The 24,173-nt window shown below is 35.5% G+C and overlaps 1 protein-coding gene and 1 long non-coding RNA gene across 5 annotated transcripts in view; one reads left to right on the top strand and one right to left on the bottom strand.

Moving 5' to 3' along the window:
• Nucleotides 1-23,780, bottom strand: part of LOC137026891 (tight junction protein ZO-2-like) — an 83,034-nt gene extending 59,254 nt beyond the window's left edge. For 3 of the 4 annotated variants that reach the window (XM_067394498.1, XM_067394499.1, XM_067394501.1), the window contains exon 1: nucleotides 23,555-23,780. In XM_067394498.1, coding sequence (XP_067250599.1) covers nucleotides 23,555-23,608 — 54 coding nt within the window. In that variant the 5' untranslated portion in view covers nucleotides 23,609-23,780. Of the gene's footprint in view, nucleotides 1-12,071; nucleotides 12,158-23,554 lie in introns of those variants that run through there. The other variant, XM_067394500.1, reaches the window with a different exon arrangement.
• Nucleotides 6,486-9,472, top strand: LOC137026893 (uncharacterized). Its single transcript, XR_010895948.1, has 3 exons — nucleotides 6,486-6,875; nucleotides 7,548-7,617; nucleotides 9,124-9,472. It is a non-coding gene; the product is annotated as an uncharacterized lncRNA (long non-coding RNA).
• Nucleotides 23,781-24,173: the final 393 nt, after the last annotated feature.

Below are 24,173 nucleotides of genomic sequence, written 5' to 3'. Positions count from 1 at the left end.
TATAATAAATACAACAACTGAACTCAATATACAACTCAAAACACGATTAAGGATCGGATCAGTTGACATGAAGTGAATCAGCACTGTTCTCAGAAACTAACGCATTAAATCTACGCTCCACTGCCATGTTCATGTCTTATTAAAAGTTGTCTCTAACCACTCTAAAATATTCAACAGTCAGAAAGTATGGGAAAGTTCCAGCATTTTTACTAACATCATCAGAGCAAAGCTTAAAAATAGATAGAAAAACAGGCCTAATACTTCGGCATGTTCTTAGGAAACACTTCAGAAAGTCGAGATCCACAGTGACACTTCTATTAAACAATAAATCAAGATCAAAGCACAGAAAAACAAGCACATTACCCAAGTCCACATCCACTTCCCGCGTCCTAAATCAGATGACCCTGTTCTGTTCCGACTCATTTAAAGCACCGTTTCATCTTCAAAGAGAAACAAATTAAGCCATTTTTCCTCCATCACCTAGTGAGCGAAACTAAACCATACCCAACTTTTACCATCCGGTTATGAGGCTTTAACTGCAACTGTATCGACTACATCTAATTGATGATCGTAAAGAGGATCAGAGTGCATCTCAGACTGGGATCTGGTGTTCTGTAGTAGGGCAGGAGAAGGCTGGCACATCTAATCTGTGGTGTGGGATAAATCTTTATTTGGATGTGTGGATGGACCAGGCTCATCTTTATATCACACTGAATTTCTTTAAGCAGCAGGAAGGGCTGACGTTGAGAGGTATCAGTCATAAAAACACGTCCAAACAGCTACGAGAGATGAGACAAATTCTTCTAGTGCCACTCCTTCCGCTAATAATACGACAGCTACCGATGCAATCCCAGCTTCCGTGTCATTACCGAAGGGATGACACCTCACTTAACTGAGTCCACTCCTGCTATGTGAAGTAAACGATACCCTGAACAGGTTTCTGGCATTGGATGTTGAAACGTTATACACACACACACACACACAGACTTAGCATCTCAGAATAGCAACTCCACTATAACCGATAATTGCCTACTAAGCAGCCAGAGGCATGTTAAATGGCGAGAGAAACAGTCATTGAAAAAAAGATAATGTAAACGGGGTAAAATAGGGCCTTATGAAATCTATTTTTTCCCAAATTCCATTTTTTCAGTTTTATTTTTCTGGATTCTTTTTTTTTTATGGGCGGTTCGTTCAAATGTTAAATTAAATTTTAGTAATCAAATGTCTAATGAATTGAAAGTTGTAAATCCAAAGTTGTAATGAAATTTCCAAAAATTCTAATAACTTTTGATCATATTAGCCTATTGTAATGGAACTGGTCTTAATAGACTCCTTGGGTCATGCTGAGAACATAGATACCAATTTTGCCATAGTGGGCCAAACTTCCTGTCTGCCATTTTGATTTTCTTTAAAAAAAAAACTACTTTTACAAACTCCTCCTAGACTGCTTACCGATTTTTACCAAAATCAAATTGTATCATCTTCAGACCATGCCGGCAAAAATGTATGGATTTCAGGTTGATAGACGAAACCGTTTTCATATAACGCATCAACAAAGTTGATGCGTTATCAAACGTTGATGCAAAACGACTCTGAGGCTGTCTCTCTGCAATGCTTTGGCATACTGACACCAAACTTTGCATGTGTCACTGTCACCTCACTCTAATCACACCACATCAATTTGGTCACAGCGCCACCTATTGGTCGAAAGTGATAAACCATTAAATCATATTACCAGTGACCGTATTTATAATTTTGCAGCCATTTTGCCTAAAATCATCTTAATATGTCTTTAATTTTTCATTGTTGCAGTTAGTCTGATGCTCCCAGCCACGTTGGCATGACTCAGGGCTTGTTCACAGAGAACACGTCTAAAAACGCGAGACGAAGCACTCAGGAATGGTTTTTTTAAAAAAAAGCACAGCGCAGAACACGAGGGTCTCGAGATGCGCTTTTGAGATGTGATGCAATAGCGGCAATAACCAACAAATAAAACATTTGCCACGCAAACTTGCTACTGTAAACAGAAGCTCGCAGCACTTGCCCACCTCCGAGTTCTTCTGATTGGTCCACTATTTTGGAACTGATATCGATTAGTGGTGCTGCGTGTAAAAGTTGAAATTCTTTTAACTTGACATGCCGTCTTAAAAACGCAGTGCTGCAAAAGACGCGAGCGTAACGGTCATGTAATTTGCCCAGTGCGTTTACATAGAAAAACAATGGAAAAGTAGCGCATTGGAATAGAAAAAACGTGTTCTGTGTGAACGGCCCCTTATCGTGCCTTCTTTGTGCTTGGGCCCCTTAATTGCTGCTTGCAGCTATATTTATTATTATTATTACTTTGAGAAGTACACTCTACTGTACAATAGCAATATATTTCTGTCACAGTTTCTAAAAGTTAAACCAACTTTTATTTTAATGGGTTGTAATGAAGACCTTTGATTTTCTGTGTGTTTATGATATGACAAATATTATTTTCCACAATAAATGGTGAAATGGTCATGAAGATGTGTTCATGTCTTCATATAGTGAAATGGCAGATTCTGAGCTTCACATGTACATGAATATGTTGTAGATGAAACTGCGCCACTCATTTGTAGAACATGTAGACTTCATATTCTTTATGCAATCTTCTCAGACACCAGTCCATATCCCAGTTTGAATAGGTGTATAGCACTACTTTTGATTTATTCCCCCAAAATTTGCCAAATTTAATGACATTCTGCATTACACAGTAAATTCCATTTTTATGACTGGATTCCGCGATTCTGTCCACCTTTTACGCATTGCATAAATCATAAGGCTCTATGTAAATCAGCTCATGAAGAGGGAGCTCCTCCTGGCCGTTTATCAGTCATGTCCTCATGTAGCTCATCTGAATCAGGCTAGAGCTTTTGAGCAGAAGTGTTACAGCAAAGACTGGAAACTGGGCCGAACGCCTATCGCGAGTGTGTTTATTATCTCTGGTTGCTATCCTCATGCTGTGTCCTGCAGGGTGCTGGAATGAATGTGAAAGGCCAAAATTGAAATTTAGTTTAAAGTTTAAAAGTGTCTCATTAAATACATTAGAGGGTAAAGATGTGCCTGTACATCCAATAATCAGTCTGAGGGTTATTCTGAGGTCAAAGTATTCTGTTTTCTGGGCATCATAACAGTGTGTGTCAATCTCTGTTAGGAATAGAGTTTGTCAATATTACACTGATCAACAACGACATTCACAACTGCACAGTTTATTCTATGTGGCTGCCAATTTATTAAGACCACTGTTTCTCAACTGAAAAATTTCGGTGGCCGAATATTCAGTGCATCCCTAATCTTTATATTTTGTCTCTTTGTATTCCGCACTTTGTTTGTCATACAGTGCTACTGTTTTGTGCTGTAGACGACGTGGATCGACTTGTCAGATGGCATTCGGAATTTTACCGTTCGCTTGTACGGTGGCTCTGAATTGTCAAAACGTCTCAAAATGCGTGCCAACGAAGCGAAAAACGCAGAAAATCGAACATGATCCAATTTTTTTGTGACGGATGAAAGTTTTGGAGGCAGTGTGTAAACGTGATTGACAAAACGTGAGGTTGTTCTTATTTTTTAACGAGCGAATTTCGGACTCAGTGTGCAAAGACCTTAAGACAATGTTTTTAAAAAATTGATAGAGTATGTGTTATTTTAGAGTCACAGTTGAAGGATGTAAGGATAAATCTAAAAATTAATTTAAAAATAATATATGAACTAGGGCTGACCGATATATCGCATGCGATTGTCACGCGCATTGCGTCAGTAAAGCCGGTTCCTTGATTACCGGTAAATCGCCAACACCCGCTTTCAAATGGAGTGGCATTTAAAAGACAGCGCCGTAGTTCACTGACAAGCTACGCAATATCGCGTTCATATCGCAGATGAATCGCCTTCAATAATGAACGCGATTTGGCGTGGCTTGTCAGTGAACTACGGCTCTGTCTATTAAAGGCCGTTTTACTGGCTTTACTGACGAAATGCGCGTGACAATCGCATGCGATATATCGGTCAGCCCTAATATGAACATTATTAGAATGAATAGTTATCTACATGTAAGTTTCCTTTGAATATTTCTTAATGAAATAAACACTGCCTAAAGCTAGTCAAGCAATTATTCAAGACAAGTAAACAGAGCACACATGCAAATAGTCAGACCAGAAATTGAAATTAATAAAAAAAATATATTAAATTTTATTTTATAAAAATTAAAACTTTGACTAAAAATAAATGACAATTGAAAATATAAAAATAAAGAAACAAAATATGAATAAAATATGAATAAATCAATATGAATAAATAAACAAAATATGAAAGTATAAAGTATAAAATATTAATAAAAACTATAATCTCCATACTATAATGTATAGAATATTAATGACAACTATACTATAATCAGACAGCATGTGGGAAGAGCCATTGTCAGGGGGTACAAGTAGGAATGTTGTCCCAAGCCTTGTAATGAGGGGCCTCACTAAATCTTGACCTAATAATTGCAAAAAAGTCCCAGCTTAATAATTGGGCCCAGGGGACTAGTTTTTTCATTGTTAACTAAAACCAAATCTAATAAAAATCTTTTGAAACAAATCTTTGAAACAAAGCTGATATAAAATAAAATATAAATATTAGATGAAAAACCTAAACTTTCAACTAAAAACAAACCCTAAAAAACTTTATGATTAGAAATGAGACATGTTAGAAAATTAGAAATGTTTCCATGTCAACTAACTGAAAATAATATTAAGCTGAAATACTACAATTACTACAACTAAATTTGAAATAAAAATAAACATGACAAAAACACATAGGCCTGGTTACACAGACAAGGCTTAGACTAAGCCAGGATTAGGCCTTAGTTCAATTAGGGCATCTAAGTAGCTTTTATGAACGTGCCCTAGAAAAAAAAAATTACAGGTGTGCATCTTGAGACAAAACAATGGCACTGACATATTTTAAGATCTGTCAGTACAAGTTGTTTTAAGTTAAAACAGCTCAAACATGAATTTTAGTCTAGGACTAGCTTAAGCCTCATCTGTGAAACTATGGGAAAATGTACTAAATACTAAAATTAAAATAAATTGAAAATGTAAAAATAAATTGTCCTGGGTCCTGGCAAGTATTTTATCTGTACTTTTGAATAGGGTTGATTAAAACACTTGGACTTATCCAGTTTACAAGAATTGGTCCCTTTGCATGCATAGTTCACCCAAAAATGAGAATTCTGTCATCATTTACTCACCCTCAAAACCACTTTTAACTTTGCTTAATTATATGCATGCACAACGCATCTTTAAATGAGAGGCATCAGCACACAAGCGACGAACTTCATAGAAACAGAGATGGACAGGAGGAATGAAGCTGATGGAGTGCTGGTATTTTTAGGGCAGGTCAGGGTTACGGTGAAGGCTGCTGGTGACACAAACACAGTGACCCTGCATGCCAAATATCCAAAACCCACAAACATCACAACCATTCTGATACTGAAGAACATGCTGTAAGGAGATCTGAAGGTCACCGTGTCGTCTTCTACAAGGGTTTCCAACCTCACTGCGTAGTCTCGAGCCTTATATAGAGCATTCCTGCTGTGCAATCTGACGCTACTCACTAAAATTTTCAAAAGAAAATATCTGGACAAGTGCGGAGCGCGGCGCCAGTTATTCTGCCACAGTGATTTTGGAAAGAGGTGGCGTCAATCCAAGATAGCGGCATGTTTCCCAGCGTGAGATTGGAGGGGTCATGTAAATCGCCACTCATGTGACCTTATTATGGTGGGTTTTACATTGATGCATCATTCTCCACGCCTTTTCTAAAATAACTCACAGCACTGAGAAAGAGGTCACGCTTAAACGATAAACAATGATGGTAAAACAATAGTTGTCTAACTATGATGTGCAGATAAAGACGGAGTTAGTCAAAAGCGGATGTGCAATGCTTGCTCATCCCAAAAACAGGTCATTAGGAGGCCACGCTTGATGCACACCCAAACATCTATTCAAACAGACAAACACTCAGGCATGTGTACAGCACAGACTAATTTTACCCACTTCCCATTTGACCCGACCCGACATTCCACAAACATGCACATGTCAGACTCTTCTTCGTCATAATGCAAAGGCCTAAACTACAGAAAAGAAGTTCTTTAGATGTTTTCATGTATATCCTGTTTGGTTACAACTAAATTCCTCAAGCACAGTCATCAGAGTAAACAGATTGTATCATGGGCTGTTATCACTGCGTATAAGTGAGTCAGAACACCATAAGACGCTTACTCTTTTTTAATGCCAAAGTGATACTGAAACAATCCACCGGGACTTTATCTTTGTATTTGCAGAGTTTTCCGCACATTCCGACGTGCCAACACATTCATTAATGCCTAAAGAAACACTCCTGTTCAAAATAACGCAAATAAATGAAGGCTGCACTGTTAAAAATTGCTGTTAATTTACGGCAAAATTTTAACAGTATAATCCTGTTATATTAAAAAGCAGCGCATTACTGTTTTTTTACGGTTGGTGAAATGACGTACACAAATTTTAACAGCATTTTACCGTATTTATTCCACAAAGGAAAGAAAACAGTACTTAACAGTATTTTTGGAACTGAAAACTGCAGCGAACACATCTGGATTTTTATCCGTCTTTACACTGTGATTTAACCGGTGAGTGCACCTTTGCCTTGCTCCTTTTACACAAGATAGGCTACACGTTTGCAATTGCAAATAACTGTGCAAATAACTGTAATAATTGTGGATGCTGAGCTTGTAACTGTTTTATACGTCCATTTCAGTGCCAAACCTGCCAACCGTGCAAACTGCGTCACAGAGTGGAGCTGAATTTCGGATTCATATATTTCCCGAGTACGAGGTGAGTTCACTATGTATACCTATACAAGTTTTTCAAATATGATATACTATAAACTCTTCTGCAAAGTAAGCCTTTAACATCATAGCAACAAAGTAATATCGATGTAAGTTATTTCTAACGCGCTGAAATTGTCGTCATCTCGTTTGCTAATTTTAGCTTAAGATCTTTTCATTTATTGGATAATAAAGCCTACATTTAGTTTATATTAGACAAAACGTTGATTTCGATAACGTTGTGCTTGCAAATTTGGGTAAGCTTGTTCTAATTTGTACATAACTGTATTATGAGGGGAGTTTTTCTTTTGTTGCTGTTTTGCTTCTTTAGCGTTGGGTGTATTTTGGATTACTTCGACCAAGGTTAGCTTGATAGAATAAGTTGCGCGTTACTACTCAGTAAGTTATTATGTTGATGGTTTGTATTGTAATGTTACTTTGCCCAGTACAGTAGGCTAAATGACATTTTATTTCAGTGGAGACTTTGTTGTTGTTGAGATTTTCGTGCCCAAAGACTGTCCAATTTGACTCGCTGTTGTTGTTTATGTTCTATCATGGTATTATTGTCCTAACAACTGAAATAGACATGCTCTTTCCTAATTTAAAAATTAAATGCATACATTACAGGCATTATTGTTAGTGTATTGAGTCTGTCCTCATCATTGTAACTGTGTCTTAGGCCTCTTCCACTGCAGCTGATGTAGAAAGGACACTTGAACAACCTGCAACTCCTCGACTGATACTCCTTGGTATGTATAGATCTAGTCTATTTTATTACATAAGCCTCTAAGGGTGTTTTTTTTTTTTTTCTTTTTTTTTCTTTTGTATTTCAGCAAACATGGTAAATGCTTTTGTACAACACTGAAAGGGACAGTTCAAACAAAATAAATATGCTGCCATCTTTTACCCACACTCATGTCATTCCAAGCCCTCAAGACTTTTATTAATATTTGTTATGTTATGACTTTACTTGAGGCACATGACTAATTGTTAAAGGGTTAGTTCACCCAAAAATGAAAATTCTGTCAGTTATTACTTACCCTCATGCCATTTGACACCTGTAAGACCTTCGTTCATCTTCGGAACACAAATTAAGATATTTTAGTTGAAATCCGATGGCTCCATGAGGCCTTCATAGGGAGCAATGACATTTCCTCTCTCAAGATCCATTAATGTACTAAAAACACATCTAAATCAGTTCATGTGAGTATACAGTGGTTCAATTTTAATATTATAAAGTGACGAGAATATTTTTGGTGCGGCAAAAAAACAAAATAACGACTTATTCAGTGATGGCTGATTTCAAAATCATAAATGAATCAAAGTGTCGAATCTGCAGTTCAGAGAACCAAAGTCACGTGATTTCAGCAGTTTGGCGGTTTGACACACGATCCAAACCATGATTCCGCACACTGATTCATTTATGCTCCGATGCTTCCTGAAGCAGTGTTTTGAAATCGGTCATCACTATATAAGTCGTTATTTTGTTTTTTTGGCGCACAAAAAATATTCTTGTCACTTTATAATATTAATATTGAACCACTGTACTCACATGAACTGATTTAAATATGTTTTTAGTACATTAATGGATCTTGAGAGAGGAAATGTCATTTCTTCCTTATGAAGGCCTCACGGAGCCATCGGATTTCAACTAAAATATCTTAATTTGTGCTCCGAAGATCAACAAAGGTCTTACGGGTGTGAAACGACATTAGGGTGAGTAATTAATGACAGAATTTTCATTTTTGGGTGAACTTACCGTTTAAGTAATATGTCATTGTGGTTATGGGTTTTGAATTAATTTTGAATTAGTTAATAGTCATGTGCCTCAACAAGTAAAGTCATAACATGATACCTTTGTAAATCATTAGCTAAAGATTATTTAAAGCAGACAACTGGAAGTTGAAATGCATGGCTTTGACCGATTGTGGTAATTAACACGTTCATTTACATTATTAGTTAATATAATATGCTATTAGGGAATTAATATATTATGACACATTTAACTAATAACAATATAATGATTACTTAATCTATTAATCATATAGAAACTTTATTAGTTGCTGATGCAGTAATCATTAATTAATGGTTTAGTTCTTCATAAGTCATACATTAACTTGATTATTTGTGCATTAGTTAAGCATGAATTAATGCATATTACCCGTATTGTAAAGTGTTACCTTAATTTCTATTCACATTCTCGTTATGTAAACTTTTACCCACACTAATTCTGAATGTATGCATTTGTTTTTCAGACACTTCATTGGAATAAATCCTGAAAAAGGCACCAAGGGTGGACAAGACTTATCACACTTGGGTTGCCAGTCTACTTAAGAAGCTAATGGACTTAAAGCGTTAGTTCACCCAAAAATGAAAATTTTGTCATTTATTACTTACACTCATGTCGTTTCACACCCGTAAGACCTTCATTAATCTTCAGAACACAAATTAGGGTATTTTAGTTCAAATCCAATGGCTCCTTGAGGCCTACGTAGGGAGTAATAACACTTCCTCTGTCTAGATCCATAATGTACTAAAAACACATCGAAATCAGTTCAATATTAATATTATAAACCGACAAGAATATTTTGGTGCGGCAAAAAAACAAAATAATGACTTATTTAGTGATGACCGATTTCAAAACACTGCTTCATGAAGCATCGGAGCATTATGAATCAGTCTATCGAATCATGAATCAGATCGCAGTTCAAACCCGACAAATGGCTGAAATCACATGACTTTGGCACTCCGAACTGCAGATTCGACACACAGATTCACAATGATCTGATGCTTCCTGAAGCATTGTTTTGAAATTGACCATCACTAAATAAGTCGTTATTTTGTTTTTTTGCCGCACCAAAAATTTCTCATCGCTTTATAATATTAATATTGAACCACTGTACTCACATGAACTGATTTAAATATGTTTTTAGTACATTAATGGATCTTGAGAGAGGAAATGTCATTGCTCCCTATGAAGGCCTCACGGAGCCATCGGATTTCAATGATAACCGTAGACCTCTTTAAGTCATTGGATTTCAACTAAAATATCTTAATTTGTGTTCTGAAGATGAATGAAGGTCTTACGGGTGTGGAACGGCATGGGGGTAAGTAATTTTGAGAATATTTTGTGATTTAAAGTGGCTTTATTTTTCAAGTTTTTCAAAGTTTTAATAAAGCACATTTTGAAGTTACTCTGCATTGTGTTAAATTTTTAATGTTTCAAAGGATATATTTGTACATTGTATTATGGTTTTAAAGCAAGACTTCTAAGGGGTAATTAATAAAATCAAAGAAATATCTAGAAAAATAGTTACACCTTTTTTTCTTAGCAGTCCATTTCTCAATATAATAACATTTGTAGCTTACAGTTAAAAAGTGCAAATAAACATTAATTAACTGTTAATACTTTTGACAGTAATTTACTGTTAATGTAGAAAATAACAGCTTTATGCTGTATTTACAAAAACAGTAACAAACTGTAAATTTCAACAACAGCAAGACACTGTTAATTTAACAGTAACTTGCTGGCAACCGTGCTGCCAGTTACTTAGTGTTTTTTAACAGGACAATTTTTAACAGTGTGTGCTGAGAAAGAGAAAATGTGCTCATCAAAATATTTACTGTTATGGTTCTCTGTGTTTGTTAAACAGATGCATGCAATCTTGTTAAACAATCAGCTAAAAGTAAAGCAAGCAAAGAAACCCCAAACAAACCATCAAACAATGAACATTAAGCCCAAATATCACTGCGTTATTATAGAAAATTAAAGCTATAAATAAACAATGGCACCTGTTATCATTATAGTAATGATTAAAACCATAACTAATAATTATATTAAATATTTAACTAAAATAAAGGAGTAAAGAACAAGAGAAACAACTTTTTTTTTCTTCCAATCAACTGATTTACTGACTGACTGACTGACAGACTTTTGTGGAAGCACACTTAATTTCCCAGAATGCATGTTGAACTTCCTATTTTAAATTTTCAAAAAGGAGATTACAAAACAAAAGGAAGGAAAGAAAAATATTCATATATATAAATGCATATAGTTAATATGCATTAACTAACATTAACAATGAGCAATAGCTACATTTGTTATATTATTTATTCTTTGATAATGTTAGTTAAAAAGATTATTGTTAGTTTATGCTAGCTCAGGTTTTGATTTTAATAATGCATTATTAAACGTTGAAACAAACATTAACTAAGATCATTAAATGCTTTGAAAGTATTTTTTATTGTCATTTATAACTAATGAATTAAACTAATGTTAACACTGTAAAGAATAATAAAGAATCAGAACATTTTCATTCAATATCTGCGACATATCCAGGTAAAAATGTTTAAGTTTGAAAATAATTAGTCTATTAAGTCTTCAAGTATTTAAGTATTTGGTGACGGAATGGCTGTTTAAGGGTGTTTTCACACCTGTAGATCAACTGCATTGTTTCAAAACAGGGACTTTTGTTACAATGTTGAATTTTCTTCTCGGTTCGGTTCGCTTTCGCTTTTTAAAGCGTACCAAAATGCATTTATGCAAGTTACATGCGTGGACATCTGTCCTCTTATTGGTCAGAGTTTCCTCTGCGTCATCCATTAAAATGATTGACAAGCTCACTTCATGAGCATATTGTGGCTTTTTTGTACTGTCGAGACACACGCAAACCCTTACGCGAATATAGCTGTCATTTGCTGATTGATAAAGTCATTGCATCACTGCAGCTGCCGTTAGAAGCTCCAGTTCCCATAGAAACCTGAGACTAGCGCTTAGGACCGTGCATATGCATTGACTGAAAAATACGCTTTTTTAACGTTATTTGAGCATAAGAAACAACATTTATGGAGCAGTTCATGTCAGAATATGTTGCTGATTTGAAATATGTTATTTAATTGTGAGTTTGCCAAGCAGGTTTTGAGATTTCAGGATTCCCCCATTCAAATAGATAGGACTTGGTCTTGGATGCCCGAAACAGCTGCCTGGAGGCGTTGCAAATATGGCTGCCAAGTGAACAGACTTTCCTTTAAAGGAACTTTGCAATTATTCTAATTCTCAGTGTTAAGTGCAATGTGACAATCAGGTTCAGGTGCAGATATCTAAATCAGAGAAAATCATAGGTTTGAGTGGGTGGCAGTTGGATGATTTATTTTTAACAGTGGATTCAGGTGACATTACAGCTGATCCACACAGATGGATTACCTGTGTTGAGCTTCCTATGGGGTGTGGCCAATTTTTCACACACATGAAGCGAAAGGGAGCCAATGCATCAATTCTGAATCCTGACACTAAAGTATTTACTTAGTACTCCAAAATACTTCAAAGAATATCCAAATATCTGTGTATTTAAAAAAAAAAAAAAAAATTTTGTTAGGAACATCAAAAACTTGAGCATACAATGTAATCAAAATTTTGCTATCAATTAAAAAAAAAACAAAAAACAAAAAAAAAAAAAATCACAATAAAAAGCTGTATATAAACTTCAGCAGATGTATTTAGTCATCAAGTAGAATCAGTTTTTAGCTCAAGTTCTTATTTGTATAATCTAGTTTTGCTTCATTTGATTCTGTAATTGAAGTCACACACCATCCAGTCAATTTGAATGCCTGCACTTTATGCAGCTTAGGACATGCTTACTTCCAGGTCAGAAGTCCAGCTATGAAAAAGCAAACACCGCTCATACAGCACAGGACAAGCCTGTGCTCCGTTCAGCCGGTGTATGGTTTTCCCTTAGGTATCAGGTGCACACATATAGCCATTACAGGCCCTGCAGAGGTTACCTGATGTAGAAACCTAACAGCCATCCTGCGCTGCAATATTCAGGTCGAGCGGTTGAACAGATCTGTGCTCATCAACTATCCACATTCCTGTGCTTTGCCGAGTACTCGCATTAAAACAAAACAAACAAATGATGAAAGATAAGAAGGTAGCAGATTACACCTGTATACTTCCCACAATTCTTTGCATAGCAAAAAAAAAAAAAAAAAACAGATCTGCCCTCAGGGACATATAAGGGCACAAGGCTCTGCCCACACTGCAAGGTTTCAACCAATCAGGTTAGACGAGCTATGGTAATTTGATGAACACAGAAGACTCTCTTACTTGCAGCAGACCACACAAACCTGCTGCTTACGAAATGAGCACTCCCTCCCTGTGTTTTCCATGAGGGATACCATGATGTTTCTGAATGATTGAGTAGTGCTACACTGGGAATTCAAGAGCAGTGACTAAATAGAAAAAAACCTCAAAACCAAAGCATGTTGAATGCCAACAGGCCGCTGGTCAGTGGGTAAAAAGGTGGGATAGGGAACGGTAGTGTCATTTTTAAGGACAATGGATTCTTATTGACATTTCAAGCCTTGTGGTCTTATTCTGGTAAAAGAAGAGGTTGTTTGCTTACAGCTAATGTGCTGACTGATCACAATGCTCCTTGTTCCTGCGAAAGGGAGGTATTTGAGCTCATGGTATATAGGAATATATGAGCACCAAAGCAATTTCATGTTCCAGATAATATGAGTTCAGGGTCAATAGGATTGTCATAAAGCACCAGCACTTCAATACTAAAATAAAAATATATATTATAGAGTATTAAAATAAAATAAAATGGGTGAAAAACTGTTTATCTGAAATAATAGATCATGATGAATATGTAAGATGATATGTCTGGATATATATAAGATATTGACACTGGCATCGATACAAAATCATGCTCTAATAAAAAAGTACAGTAGCACATAGTATATAGATGACAAAACGCTATTATCATCTGATGTTTAAATACCAATTCAATACTGAAATTGCTGTGTAAGCGCTCGGTGAAGAGCGTCATTGAAGTCTATTTACATGTTTTTGAAGCGTTGATCATTGTAGTCAATCACAGACATATGTTGAGTGTGTGACCACAATGGCCAATCAGAAGTGTTTACAAATCCGCTCAACAGTGCTCAAAGCGTCACATTTTTACAATTTTAGTACTGACTTGGTATCGAAGTCGGTAGTTTTGACAACACTAGATGATAATATCATGCCATTATTATATATATTATGGTTAGGTATGTGTCACGATTTTCAAATATTCGATTAGTTGATTTAATTATAGAGTATCGACAACACCGGTATCATCACTTGTCACTGCTTACATTGAGAAATAAGTTGAGATAAAATGTTGAGAATAAAGTCATTAAATTATGAGAAAAAAGTCTTTGAATTTGAATTTGTTCTCGTAATTTAACAACTTTTTTCCTCATAATTTAATGACTTTATTCTCAACATTTTATCTCGAGTTTTTTCTCTAAATATAACGACATTTTTCTCATAATTTTAGCGAATTTGTTCTCGTAATTTAACAACTTTTTTCTCGTAATTTAATGACTTTATTCTCAACATTTTATCTCGACCTTTTTGTCGAAATTTAACAACTTTAATCTCGAGATGGTTTTTTTTTTTATTATTGCTTGGCCCTAATACTCTTCCGTACTGCTATAGCTTAATAACAAGAAATAATCCATTACTCCTGTAATACATTTAATGTCTACATTAATAATAAAATAAAATTCTATGTGAATATCCCACATTTCTGCCACAAAACCATGGTTGCTGTTTGTGTTACTAGAGTAAATCCATGGTAAATGTTTGTGATTGAAACGCCTTTTAGCTGTATTGTTATGACACAAATGTATCCGTGTTTTCTGGGTCAATGTTGTTGAGAACGCCAGAGCGGTTTCATCTGGCTTTAAACTATTTTAAATCACTGAGACATTAGTGGTTTTTACAGGAGAACTCAGTGCCAAACTTGAACGCTTCTCACAGCGCTGTTTAGCGGTCACGTGATTGAGACAGCGAGTAAATGCGTTCGCTCTAAGCTCACGCTGCGGTGTCTTTTGAGCCTAGCTGATAAATGGTCTCTGTTTCGCAGTTCAAACGAGTAAAGACCCGTTCACACCAAGGTCGATAAATATAATGATAAAGATATAGTTCAAAAAATTGTTACAATAATGATATAGAGAATAATTGGTGAAAAGTATTAACAATGAGATCATTATGCCAGGCAAGCAAACAGTGTAACATAAAATTACCTCAGGTATCCAGCGCTAGTTTCGACAACATTGTCTTACTCCCATTGAAGTTGCGGTGGAAAAGACTAGGCGTTGTTTTTATTCCACTATATTAACTTCATCAGCTAAATTTGATGTTAGATTAGATCGATTACACTAGCTATTCACTCGAAACATAGCATGCAAAAAAAAAAACAACAAAAAAAAAAAAAAACATAGCATGCTGAGGACATCTGCTGGTTAACGCCGGAACCCAAATGACATGTTGTAAACACTTTGAAACCACAGCGCATGAGCTTAGAATAAACAGACTTATCGGACTTTTAACTCTGTTATGTTATGCTTTTGGTGTGTTTGCCTTTTAATGTTCCTCATACGCAACAGAAATGGCAGCGATCATCAGTTAGGCAAATAGGTATTAGCACCAGTGCAATGGTCTGCAACACGCATGCGAAGCATTATTTGCATAGTGCATAATCATATCAAACATTTATCAAACTTCTGTTATAATTTCATTGAGGAAAATAATATTGCAATACTAACTGTTATAATTTTATCGCCCATCCCTACTTCATATACATATGTCCAAAAAGCCATGACAATAATGTAGCACTGATAATGTTGGTCCTGAGGCATTAAATGACAAAATACACCCAATGTTTGAAGTAACACCCTGTACATACATAGTGTAAGAGCACCAGGAAGAAGATCAACCGAATGTTTTCCCACACAAGTGGAAATTTAGATCTAGGATAATCTTTATATTATTTCCATCACATATAAGCAGGCTTAATAGATTTCCAGCACTCAGTACCTCCTCTTTTCCTCTCTAGGGCTCTCTAGCATGAGAGCTTCATTGTTTTAGAGAGCATTTATGAAGAAACAATGATCGGCTTTCACTGCCAGTGTCTCAGTAAGAGCACTACTGTAAACAACTCATTCATTCGTCCATCATCCCACGTTCTCCACCTCCTCGCTCCTCGTTGTCTGTCTGAGGTCATCTCTCTGACACACTCTAATTGCTCAATAATTGGATTTGTGCAAATGTTTGTAATTCCTAGCATTAGCATTTTTCAAAGATAATTACTGGGGATCTAGTTTAATTGAGGATGAAAATGCTTTTCAATGTACTAAAAAGAGTTCACATTGAATATTTAATTGTACAAAAATTTGCTATTTAGACATAATATGATATAATTAATTCTTGCCTTAATCAGTTAGCCAAAATGAGATAAATTCGCAATTCTGACTTTTTTCTAAGAATTTTAAGGTTTTTATCTCACAATTCTGACTTTATAACATGTAATTGTGAGTTATAAAGACAGAATTGTGAGATATAAACTCGCAATTCTTTTTCCCCCTCACAGTTGGACATAAAAGTTGACTTTATAACTTGCAATTCTGACTTTATATCATGTGAGATTAAAGTCAGAATTGCAATTCTGAGAAAAAGTCAGAATTGTTAGCTAAAAAAATTTGCATTTGCGAGAAAAAAAAAAAGTCAGAATAGTGATATTTTTTATTTCATGGCGGAAACAAGCTTCCATAACAATATGATCTGTAAAGTGGGCGACACACTTAACGATAAGCTAAAACATTCTAAGACTTTAACTACTTTGACTGAAGCAGATTTAAATAATTTAAACTGAATGCAACTGGCTCTGACTCGGCATGTTTGGGCATGATCAGTCGTAAGTATCAAATTTTATTCATAATCGTCCTTACAATCGTTAAATGTGTCCCTGGATTAACATGCATTTAGAAATTTCATGCTGACTTTAAGATAGTACTGTATTCACAATTAAAAATATTTGCGATAAAATGCAACTGAAAGACTAAAAAGAAAAGAATATATATTGTTGTACTGTATCATTGTTTGGCGCCCCTTTGTTAAGTAATCTCCCCGAGTATCCACTAATGAAACATATTCTCTGGGGAAATCAAAATAAGCATTCTAAACAAATAAATCTGCCCTCCAGCTAAAAGAAGCAGCTTTTTATGACTAAGTAATTGTAGAAAGCTGAAAGCAAACTGATGCACATCTGCTTCAAATCGACACTACCGTAAATTCAATTAAACTATAAATTAAAATATCACCCCCAACTGATGAAACCCTTAAGGGGAGGGAAAACTTTCAACCACAAGGTTATGAAACTTAAATTAGAGGCAGCACGACCTGGAATTACAAAACGTTCATTGCTTCCACAACACATGACTCATGTCAAATATGATAGAGCAGGACAGCGATGCACTTCCCAGAAATCTCTGTCATCAACTGGCGATTAGGCCAACGTCTGGAGAGCCTTAGGGATCTAATGAGTTTTCTCTGTGCACAGGGTCAGCAATCTTTAGGGTGTGGTACAGTTCAAAATGGAAAGCTATGCACCAGAGGAAGCACACTGTAAACTGTCCTCATCCTGTACATTCTCAGATAAGCCCAATCTTATTCCTTACGGCCAGGGAGGAAATAACAACTTCAGAAAAGTATAAAGATTTCGTCTAACAAGTCAATCTAAAAGAAAACAAGTGGATCTTTTTCTTTTAAAAGAAATTTTGATGATAATACAGGAAACAACAATACATGAGAACTGATATTGACATCACTTTGTGTGTCCTACTGAGATCAAACGATCACACAGCTTGCATGAACTGAACTACTGATGAAATTGCATGTATACAGGATGTGCACCCTGGCGAGATGGAGCAAAGGCCCAAAATATCCAGCACAGAGGTTCAAACTCTTTCATGTATTTCCGAAGTATTTTCCTGCCACAAACTATGAAGGAAAAAAAACTATTTTAGGCTAAAATGTAAGAAAGCGCCTCGGTTAGTTTCCTAGCAGTTCTTAGTAAGAGCCAAATTGGCATAAACCAAACAAAAGATCTTTTATTACAGAATTCTAGTTTATCTTCATGAAGAAGCAAATTACAGCTCTTGCCCTAAGAGAAACAATTTACACAATTGCCGTTTTCCACACACCCCATTTAGACTTTAAAGTGAGATGGCAATTTGGGTGTCAAAACAGATTAACACATACTAGCAGTTTAATTAGTTCAGTCCTTTGAAGTGAACGTGAGAGACAGGTGGAACCAATGTTGAGTCCAACCACTATGGCAGCTCAGCCTGTGCAGGAAGAATGTAAACAGAGCGCCCTTGTGCCTGGCACAAAGCGTTTGCAATAAACCAGCTGTGATAAGACACGCAATGGTGTCCAGATCTAACATAACCTCTGCGATGTCTTTCAAAACATTGCACAAAAACAACAAGACTGCTTTCCGTGTTGTGTTTGTCCTCGTTCAGGACGTGCACATCTATTATCAGAGGAAATTATGTCCTAATATGAATCCACAAACAGAGAATCCTAATTAAAAGGTATGATTGGAGCGGAAAATCGAAGCCAAGCGGCCTCGTGGGAGATTAAAGGCAACCGCCCAGAATTAAAAGCCTTCTTGTGGATTAAGCCGGATTCGAGTATGGTGCTCCACGAGTTTGGTCAGGGGGGCGAATGGCCACTAGATGTGTCTGATAAGACTTGACAGTAAAATGCAAAAAAACAATACAATCCACCTTATTCTTACGCCCCATGACGCTTTGTGCAAATTATGGGTGTAACTTCCATTAAGCTGTAAACATTCAGTGAAAGACTCTATGAACGCAATAATATGTTTTTGTTTTTTTTGTTTTTTTAAACTGGGTGGGTACAATGAGATGACATTATACTACTCCTAACCCTTCAACCATTGAACATTAAAAGGACATTTAAAAGTGTAAAAGCATCAACAATGTACTTTCAACAGACAATGAATAACCCCAAAAGCACGATTCTTTCCACAGCAATAACAGACTGGTTAATTATCACTGTAGAATCTGTGTTATGTAACATACGTTGCCTTAATCAAAAATGTTCATTAACTTCAGCATTGGGTGATACTATTTCAAAGTGATTTCCATCATTTTGACAGATAATAAATTGTTACCTGTGAAAACAAACCTGGAAAGAGACGAGAGATTCTTTATGCATTCCAGTGAATTATTAATAGGATATATTGTAAATTAAATCAGGAGAACAGACCACAAATGTGCAGTATATGTTGTCCCTTTTCATACTATTACAGCGGAATTCAAAGGGAAAAAAGAAAGGAATCATGAAGAAAAGAATGCAGCGACTGAAAAGACCTCTTGCAATAGATACACTTGTTATAACGTCACATTAAAATACCAAGTGTTACGTTATTCTCATGATGTCTGAAAATAAAACGTGAAGGAAAATTGACCGATCATTCAGTCAAACTGACGGATAAGCTTTATTTGTAGGGCAACCTTATGATTTGAAATGATTTGTTGCAGTCTTTCAGTCCTAAGTTCCCCAAACCAGAAATGCCACCCATAATAGGCTCATCAGGAATAAGGTGGGTAGGGAATTTTAAAATTAAAACCATATCTAAACTGTTAGTTCACCCAAAAATGAAGATTCAGTCATCATTTACTCACCCTCATGTTATTACAAATCTGTCTGACTTTCTCTTTTCAGGAATGCCAGTGTTCATAGTGACCATAGCTATTTAACTCCAAAAAAGGACCAAAAACACTATCAAAATATCAATATATGAGTCATGCATTATATTCTGGTGTATTTAGAAGTCATTTATGTTTTAATGGACAAACAGGCCGAAATTTATAGGGGTACTTCATCACTTTCCATAAAAAGTGGCTGCCTAAAGTAGAAAGTAGAAAGAGAGAAACAGAGAAAACAGAAAAAAGGCTGTCGTTTTCCCTTTTGCCAAATAAATTCAACCCCCATAATGCACTGGGCATGTTGCTGTCAAAGGCCACTCTCACCAGTCTGCTATGGATATGCTTGAACAAATACCACCTTGCTTTAGTAGGTAATACTTCCTAGCAAACTTTTAGTCACAATGGTTTTGACTTGTATTGTTTCCTGGTGCAATATTTCAAAAAGTAGGCTACACATTTAGTGGGAGTGAGTTACTTTCAGTTTCCAGTGAAGGATCCAGCACATTGCAGGCAGTGGCTAAAGGCTGCAAAGAATCGTAAATACTGAGAGAACGCTGCAACGGAAAATCTGAAAAACCTCCTTGTTTGTAGTTAACACTTCAAAGTGGATGACTATGAACACAGTGTTTTAGTACAAACGGATGGAAAAAACTGAAAGAAACTGCCATTCTGTCAGTTCTACCCAAATGTGCCGCACAAGTCCTGAAAAGTGAAGTCAAAACGTTTCGACTGCCCCCAGGTGGCTGGTCCGAGTATAGGTCATAATCCCCACCCTCTCCATGTAATCTAATGGGAGGTGAGACAAACTAAACAATTAAATTACTTCTCAAATAATTTTTTTCCAAAGATGGTTTCTGTAATTTTATGTAGTTTTTGTCATGCTGTTGTAAATTCAAGTGTTCGTTTTTTAAATAAGTATGTTTTAGTTAGTTATTTGATGCTATAAAAACAGAAATGTGACATCATGATTGACAGCTTCTCTGAGGTGCCAACAGACTTTTTTTAGGATCTGTTGAAAGGTACAAAAATATGGAAGTATAATCTATAGTATTCACACCAAATAAACATGAATTTCTTGGTTCAGTTAACACAGAGAACAAGTAAACATTTAAATATACTAGCAACATTGTAACAACACAAAGCAGGTTGAAAACTAGTGAAGCTACACTTTAAGTTGCTATTCAAAGAAATTATTCCCCTAGCAAATGTCAGCATCTCTCAAGTCTCAAATCTCATTTAGCAAGTCACATTCAGCTATAACACGTGCAAGAATCAATGCTATTTTGGAAACAATGACATCAAACCATGGCGTGATACATTGCCATGCCCATTTTTAATCTAAACATGGATGCAAATGAGGGGTTGTGTTTGTCATAACCGAATGCGTCACAGCAGTTTGAATGTGCAGTTAAATTTTGGCCTCTTCACACAAAGCTAACAAATAAATACAGAATATAGCAAGTCACAAGTCACATAGGCTACTTTTATGGTCCTTTTGGAGCTTTAATGGTCACTATAAATGGTCCCTGTATGGAAAAGATCTTCATGTAGATTCATTTAAAATTAACTTTTTGTATTTCACTAAAAAAAAATAACAGCATACACATTTGGAACAACATAAAAGTGAGTGAATAAGAATAATAATTTTTAGAGTAATTCACATGCATAAGAATATTAATATTGCATCTGTACAGATTTGTCACACAAATGAAACTTTCATTAAGTGAACTTGAATGAACTGAATATTGCTCACAGAAGTAGTAACAACTTTAAATCAGTTCTGTGAGTGTGAGTATAAGAAGATTGGCTCTTGAGAAGCCATAAGTCCGGGTGTGATTATAACAGCTCTTCTCATCCTAACATCAGAATCAGGCCTCTTCACTCCTGAATAATGAGGTCTGATAATCTGCAGCCCAAGCTGCTCTCCCGCTGGGCCAAACCAGACAGAAAACACAGAGCTAAATGAGGAGGCCACGGCAGGGTGAACGCAACACCTCCACACTGAGGCGACAACATCAGCTGTCCATTCGGATGAGGCAACAAAAGGCAACATAGGTTGAGATGTAAAATATAGTGAGCTGCCTACATAGACTGCGTTTTTGGGCATCATCACCTTGGCTGATTCAGAACTTGCCTATGATGGCCCAAAATGTTTTCTATGCAGGCTGCTCACTGTAGGTAATGAGACCGAGCCATAGTTTCACTCAAACTGAGTTAAGGTGACCTGGTCCCAGCAGCTCCAGGAATAGTTTCTGCATCACTAACAGTTTAATGAAGCCATTTTCTGATGTAATAGTAGTTGAGCTGATGTGAAATCATATATACTTACTAGAGCTGATGCAAAGAGTGAGTTATTGGAAACCGAGTTCACTGCCAGTCAAAAGTTTGGACAGACTTGATTGAATGACAAAGTTTATCATGATATTAAAAACTTTTTGATGCAAATGTTTGAAAGAAATTAGTTTTGTAAACAAGTATAAACCTAAAAAAAAAAAAAAACTTAAATCAAAAGTTTTTTTAATGCTTTAGCTTGACTAGATAGTAGAGATAGAGTAGATAGCAAATTATTGACCACAATAATTTTGCTGATTATATTAAAATAGAATTTTCCTTCTATGTTCATTTAGTAAAAAGTAGCAAGTGGCCAATATGCCTAGATTATTATTTTTTTAAATGTGTTGATTTTACAGTAAACTATTTTGTATGTTATAGTAACAATAGCTGTTCTACTTAGATCATGTCTTTTTATGGCAAGCAAAAAATGTGCAAAGAATATGAAGATATATATTGAATGGGGGTGTCAAACAATGAATCGCGATTAATCGCATACAAAATAAAAGTTTGAGTTTGCCTAATGTACGTGGTTGTACTGTGTGTAATTATTATGTATATATAAATACAAACATATTCATGTATATATTTGAGAAATATTTACAAGTATATATTTATTTATATTTTTATATAATTTATATTATATATAAATAAACATATTTTGTACATAACAATTCTCTTAAATATATTCATTAATTTGTGTGTATTTATATATACATAATAATTACACACAGTACACCCACATATATTATGCAAACTCAAACTTTTATTTTGTATACGATTAATCACGATTAATTGTTTGACAGCCCTAATATTGAATATCAAAATGTGTAAAAAAAAAAAAAAAAAAAAATATATATATATATATATATATATAAATTTGTAGCAATCACCAATCCCTACCAGAAAAAGCAATCAACTCCTTTAATACTGTTTAAAAAGCATTGTATAATGACTAAACATTTTCATTTGTTTAACACTTTGTGGTCACTACAATAATTCCTTTACTTCCTTTTGTGTTATTTCAAAGTTTCAACTTTATTTTTATCTAAAACATGGATAATAGTAATAAAGTAATAGTAATAAAATAGTATGTGTCCAAACTTTTTGAATGATACCATCCAAAACCAAAAATACAAAATATTTCACATCATATATGGTGAATTTAGGTTTATTGGGACACTTTTTCCCAGTCATTTCAATAGCAAAAAGTGTCCCAATCGAACTGAATTCACCCTATATATGGCAGCCTAATTAAGTACAATCAATACCATCTATAAGAAATCAACTAATATGTTCAAATAACATAACAACTGTACATGTAATGTTTTTATGCATATGTCAAAGATTTAGCTAAAGTCCTCACAGGAACACAACACAGCAAACGACAAGTGTCAAACTTCAGTCTTGACTTTTCAGGCCAAATATGTCAACACTTCCAAAGCCCGAATCCAAAACGAAAGCACAATTCCCTGTTTTAGACGTGGCCGTCCGTAATTGACAAGGAAACACATCTAAATATAATTTCTGACCATTAGAATTATATGTAAACGTTTCTAAAGGGATAAAGTTGCTCCTACTGAATCGTCCACCCTGAGGAAAACTCAACAGGTGAAGTTCACACCACAGCATTCCATTGGCTGAAACCACCTTATTATCATAAACAAAACTAATATACACTATCTCGGGTCAGAACTTCTTATATTTTAACGCTTATGTTTTTTTTTTGTCCCCAAACTATTTCGGAAAAACTATAAATGACATTCCTTCATCAGCGATACTTACAACATTCTCGCTTTTATTCGGATACGCAACTCTTCCTCCACCTTTCACGGGCATCCTGATTTCTCTGTGTTCAAAAAAGTACTTTGGCGCTGGAAAAAGGGCGATTATTTCAGATGTGTCGTTGTCCTCAGCCTCTTGGATTCAGCATGGCTTTGAGCATGAGATCCTTATGAAATCGTTCCTGGTGGAGCGATCAGCGTCTGAGTACGCTGGGAAATATTTTTGCTCCGAGCGACTTTCAACCTAAGCCAACCTACTTCACGATTGTACCAACTACGGAAAAGGGGTGTGATGTGCTGGTGCGCAGCTTGTGTATAAGACCCGAGTTGTAATATTAAATACGTATATGATATAAACTATAGTACTGAATATTTAATTAAAAAATAAATTATTTTAGTCTTTAAGCTTCATGTAATCCTTCATTTTGGCGCTTCATAATTAAGCATCCTTCCCTGTTTATCAAATGGTCTCGCCCAGCGGGCAAACATTGATTTAACTGTTCCCTGAGAGAGTTCCATGATAACACACTAAACCATGTTTACCGTCAAGGGTAGCAAATAACTTAAATTTGTGTTATACTATAAGAAAGAATGTAAGTTTAAACATAATTCTGGTCCTA

The sequence above is a fragment of the Chanodichthys erythropterus genome, chromosome 9 (genome assembly GCF_024489055.1).
Source record: "Chanodichthys erythropterus isolate Z2021 chromosome 9, ASM2448905v1, whole genome shotgun sequence".
In the NCBI taxonomy this organism is placed as follows: Eukaryota; Metazoa; Chordata; class Actinopteri; order Cypriniformes; family Xenocyprididae; genus Chanodichthys; species Chanodichthys erythropterus.
This window is presented reverse-complemented; position numbering and strand designations above follow the sequence as displayed.